The sequence below is a fragment of the Propithecus coquereli genome, unplaced genomic scaffold (genome assembly GCF_000956105.1).
Source record: "Propithecus coquereli isolate 6110/MARCELLA unplaced genomic scaffold, Pcoq_1.0 Scaffold12, whole genome shotgun sequence".
NCBI classification, from domain to species: Eukaryota; Metazoa; Chordata; class Mammalia; order Primates; family Indriidae; genus Propithecus; species Propithecus coquereli.
In genome coordinates this window covers 14325657-14329017 of record NW_012136080.1, presented here as the reverse complement: position 1 = coordinate 14329017, position 3361 = coordinate 14325657, and the positions used below count along the sequence as shown (strand labels likewise).

Below are 3361 nucleotides of genomic sequence, written 5' to 3'. Positions count from 1 at the left end.
CCCTGGCTCTACTGCCTTTGTCTTTGACTGTCCTCCTGCTTCAATCTCTTTTGTATCCTCCTGACAGATTAATATTCTTGAAATACCATAATCCTAAAATAATAAAACTCTCACAGGCTTCCAAACACCTTAGCTTGGCATTTGTTGCTCTCCTTAAGTATCCCCACATAAACCCTCTCCTTTGGCCAAGGTCATTCTCTCATTTGCCCCTGAGTAAGACATGGGTGGTAGCACCGTCATGGCTTCCACCCAGGCTGTTTTTCCTTCTGCACTGCTGCCCCCTCCAAACCCTAACTACCTTTCAAGGCCCACTTGTGGTTTTTCCACCTTGCTGGAGTCTTCCCTGAGCAGTTTCACCCTCATCTCATCTCCTGCAGGACTGGCCCTCTCTCCTCTTCGCCTGGCACCCTGTCATACCCGGCCTGGTGCATGCTTTCATATTTTGGGGGTGGTAGGGCCATAGAATCCAGAGGTTGTAGGGATCTCTCCATAAATAAGTGCTGAATGTATAAAAGAATGAATCTCTGTATGACTAAAGTCTTCACTTGTTACCATTTCTTTGTGTCTTGACCTGGCTTGGGCCAGGCACAAGGGAGCCTGAAGATGGAACTCTGTTCAGGAGACAGGTAGTCCCCAAATCAGTGAGGGGGACTCTTGGGACTAAAGGAAGAAAGCGGCTAAAGTCTGGGCCTCCTGAGTCCTCTTCCCGTGGGTAATTGAGACTATGCCATTGCTCATATAGGAGTTATTAAAAAAAATATATTCCTTGGGAGAATTGGGCACCGTCTAGCTAGGGGAACAGGAGTTCCGACAGCTCCAGAAAGTTCCTCTCCCTAAGATTCCTGTACTCCTGTTCCAACACTGGTGGTGGTGGCTGTTGGCCTGTCAAAAATGAATCGCAGTTCCTCCTTCCTTGGCGGTCCCTGCTGTGGTGTCCAGGCAGAGGCTGCAGTCCCCTCTCCACCTTCAGTCACCCCCCACCAGCCAGCCAGGCACCCCGCCCTTACCTGGCAGCCCCAGCAGGGTGTAGTAGCCCCGGCACTCAGTGAAGCCAGAGCTCTCTCGGACACAGGAGCGCCACAGACCCTGGTAGTTGAACACAGCTGTCACCGGGTTGTTGTACAAGTCCTGGGTGCTCCACTGGTCCATGCAGGTGGCGGCAATGATGCCTGCCATCCCGATCAGCGAGACCACGAACCCCAAGCCCTGGCAGGCGGTCACGGACATGGTGGTATGAAGTGTCTACACGGAGCGCCACACGATGAATGGACAGCACAGTTCTGAGAGTGCGGAGTGCAGGGCTGGTGTTTTCTCTGGGACGCTGGTGCTCACGTCAGGAGCGGGCCTGTAATGGAGGAGGTTACTCACCAGTGCCACCTGGGCTTGCCCTGCTCCTTTATCTAAGTGAGATAATTTCCACAACATGGTACCAAGAACCATTTGTTTCCCACCATATGTACACTCTTCTCACTGTTTACTTTTCGAGGGAGGTTCTTTCCTGATTAACCAGGTTCCCCTCTGTAGAGGGTAAAACAAGTACAGAGGTGGCTGTCTGAAAGGCACTGCAGTTGGTCAGGTAGGGCTTCAAGCTGCTAAGCCACAAAATACTTGGAGATGCAAGGGCCTCATCCATGTGGTCCTCCTAAGTGAAGGGACTGAGGTACATGCTGCCACCTTATTAGAAAACTTGGGCAAAGCTGGTTATGAGGTGGAACGAAGTATAGTTGCTTCTCATAAATCATGTAGTTAGGTTCTATAAAGTCACAAAGAATGCTCAATTAGCGAAGACTGAATCATTGCCCATAGGGAAATTCCAGGGTTAGGTTCCTGCGAGCCTCTGGTCACATTTTCATCATCAGCAGGCAATCTTATTTTCTATGTATTTCTTTTCCTTTCTTGTTTTTTTTTCTTTCTTTTGAGACAGGGCCTCACTATGTTTCCCAGGCTGTTCTCAAACTCCTGGGCTCTAGTGATCCCGCCACCTCAGCCTCCTGAGTAGCTGGGATTACAGGTGTGCACCACCACACCCATTTTCTGTGTATTTATGTTTAAAGACACCTTATTTAATATATATCATTGGTTCATTAGCATTGAACTCACAGCCAACACAGTAAAATTCATGCCTGACCAAAGCTAATCTAACACACATATTTTCTCCATAAGGAACATCACAGCCTGCTTGTGCTTATAAACGGTAGACAGCACTTCGGCACTATGCTTCAGTAGCATATTAAAAAATGAAATCAATGAAAAGCACAAAAATGTGAAAAATCTGGCAGTAAATATACTTGAGAAAGGACACCTGTTTATAGTATGAGAGCTGAAAAAAGAAGGTAGTGCTTTACCTTGGTGGACCTCAGCTGGGAACATGCAACTTAAACTTTTTGCCCTCTGTACATGTTCAGTTATAACTGTGGGAGTGCCACAAATATTGATTTTGAGTTAATGTAAATTTTAGCAAGTAGGCAAGTTCACAAACATGGTACACATGATTAGTGAGAATTGACGGCAGTAACAATTTGATGGAACTGACTAGTTAATATGGTTAAACTCTTGGTAGATTCTATGGCATTGACTCTGCCTTACTCAACAGAGAAACCATGGAGCAAGGAAAGAGCAGTGGTAAGTGGCAGGAGGGCTTTGGTTCTGGAACTCTGCAGCTGGGTTCAGTCCCCACGCATTGCTTACTAGTTGTGTGAGGGGACATCTAAGTCACTTAACCTTTCTGAGCCTCATTGTCTTCATCTGTAGAGTGAGATAATAATAGTGCCCATCTCTCTGGATTGTTCTGTAGATTAAATGGGAGAATACGTACAAAATGCTGAGCACTGCATGTGGAGCACTGTCCTCTGAAAATGCTAGCAGATATTACTAAGGCAAATTGATACCAATATAACTAAAAGCTTTGATAATCACTCTCACTTTGTGTTTTTTCACATTGATCAGAAATTAAACTGCAACCTTCTCATACAAAATATCTCTAGCTACAAAAAGGCTTACTTTTTTTTTTGTCCAAATATCATTCCTTTCTATTTTTAACCTGGACTGACGTCTCAACTTTTTTCACTAACTCACAGAGCTGTGTTGTACACTGTTGGCTGACATCTCTGTGCCTCAGTTTCACCTTTTCTAAAGTTAAGAGTTTGGAATATCTTAGGAATTTCATAATTTTAAAAAAGGGGAACCCCTTTCTTTGATGATATTGTCAGGAAGACCAATATGTTGTGTACATACAAAGTGTGTGTGTGTGCATGTGCATGCTCGTGTGGCAGTGGGAGGGCAGGAGGAAGGGCATGCTGCTCTGGTTTGTAGCACTGAGAGAGGAAACTTTTTTCTTATTCCCTGAAGTAGCTACTGGGGT

General features: G+C 45.7%; 1 protein-coding gene across 1 annotated transcript in view; it reads right to left on the bottom strand.

Annotated features, from left to right (window-relative positions):
- Positions 1-1362, bottom strand: part of CLDN18 (claudin 18) — a 48613-nt gene extending 47251 nt beyond the window's left edge. Inside the window, exon 1 of the mRNA XM_012663913.1 lies at positions 1008-1362. Within this exon, the coding sequence (XP_012519367.1) occupies positions 1008-1227 (220 nt within the window). The 5' untranslated portion in view covers positions 1228-1362. The remainder of the gene's footprint in view (positions 1-1007) is intronic.
- Positions 1363-3361: the final 1999 nt, after the last annotated feature.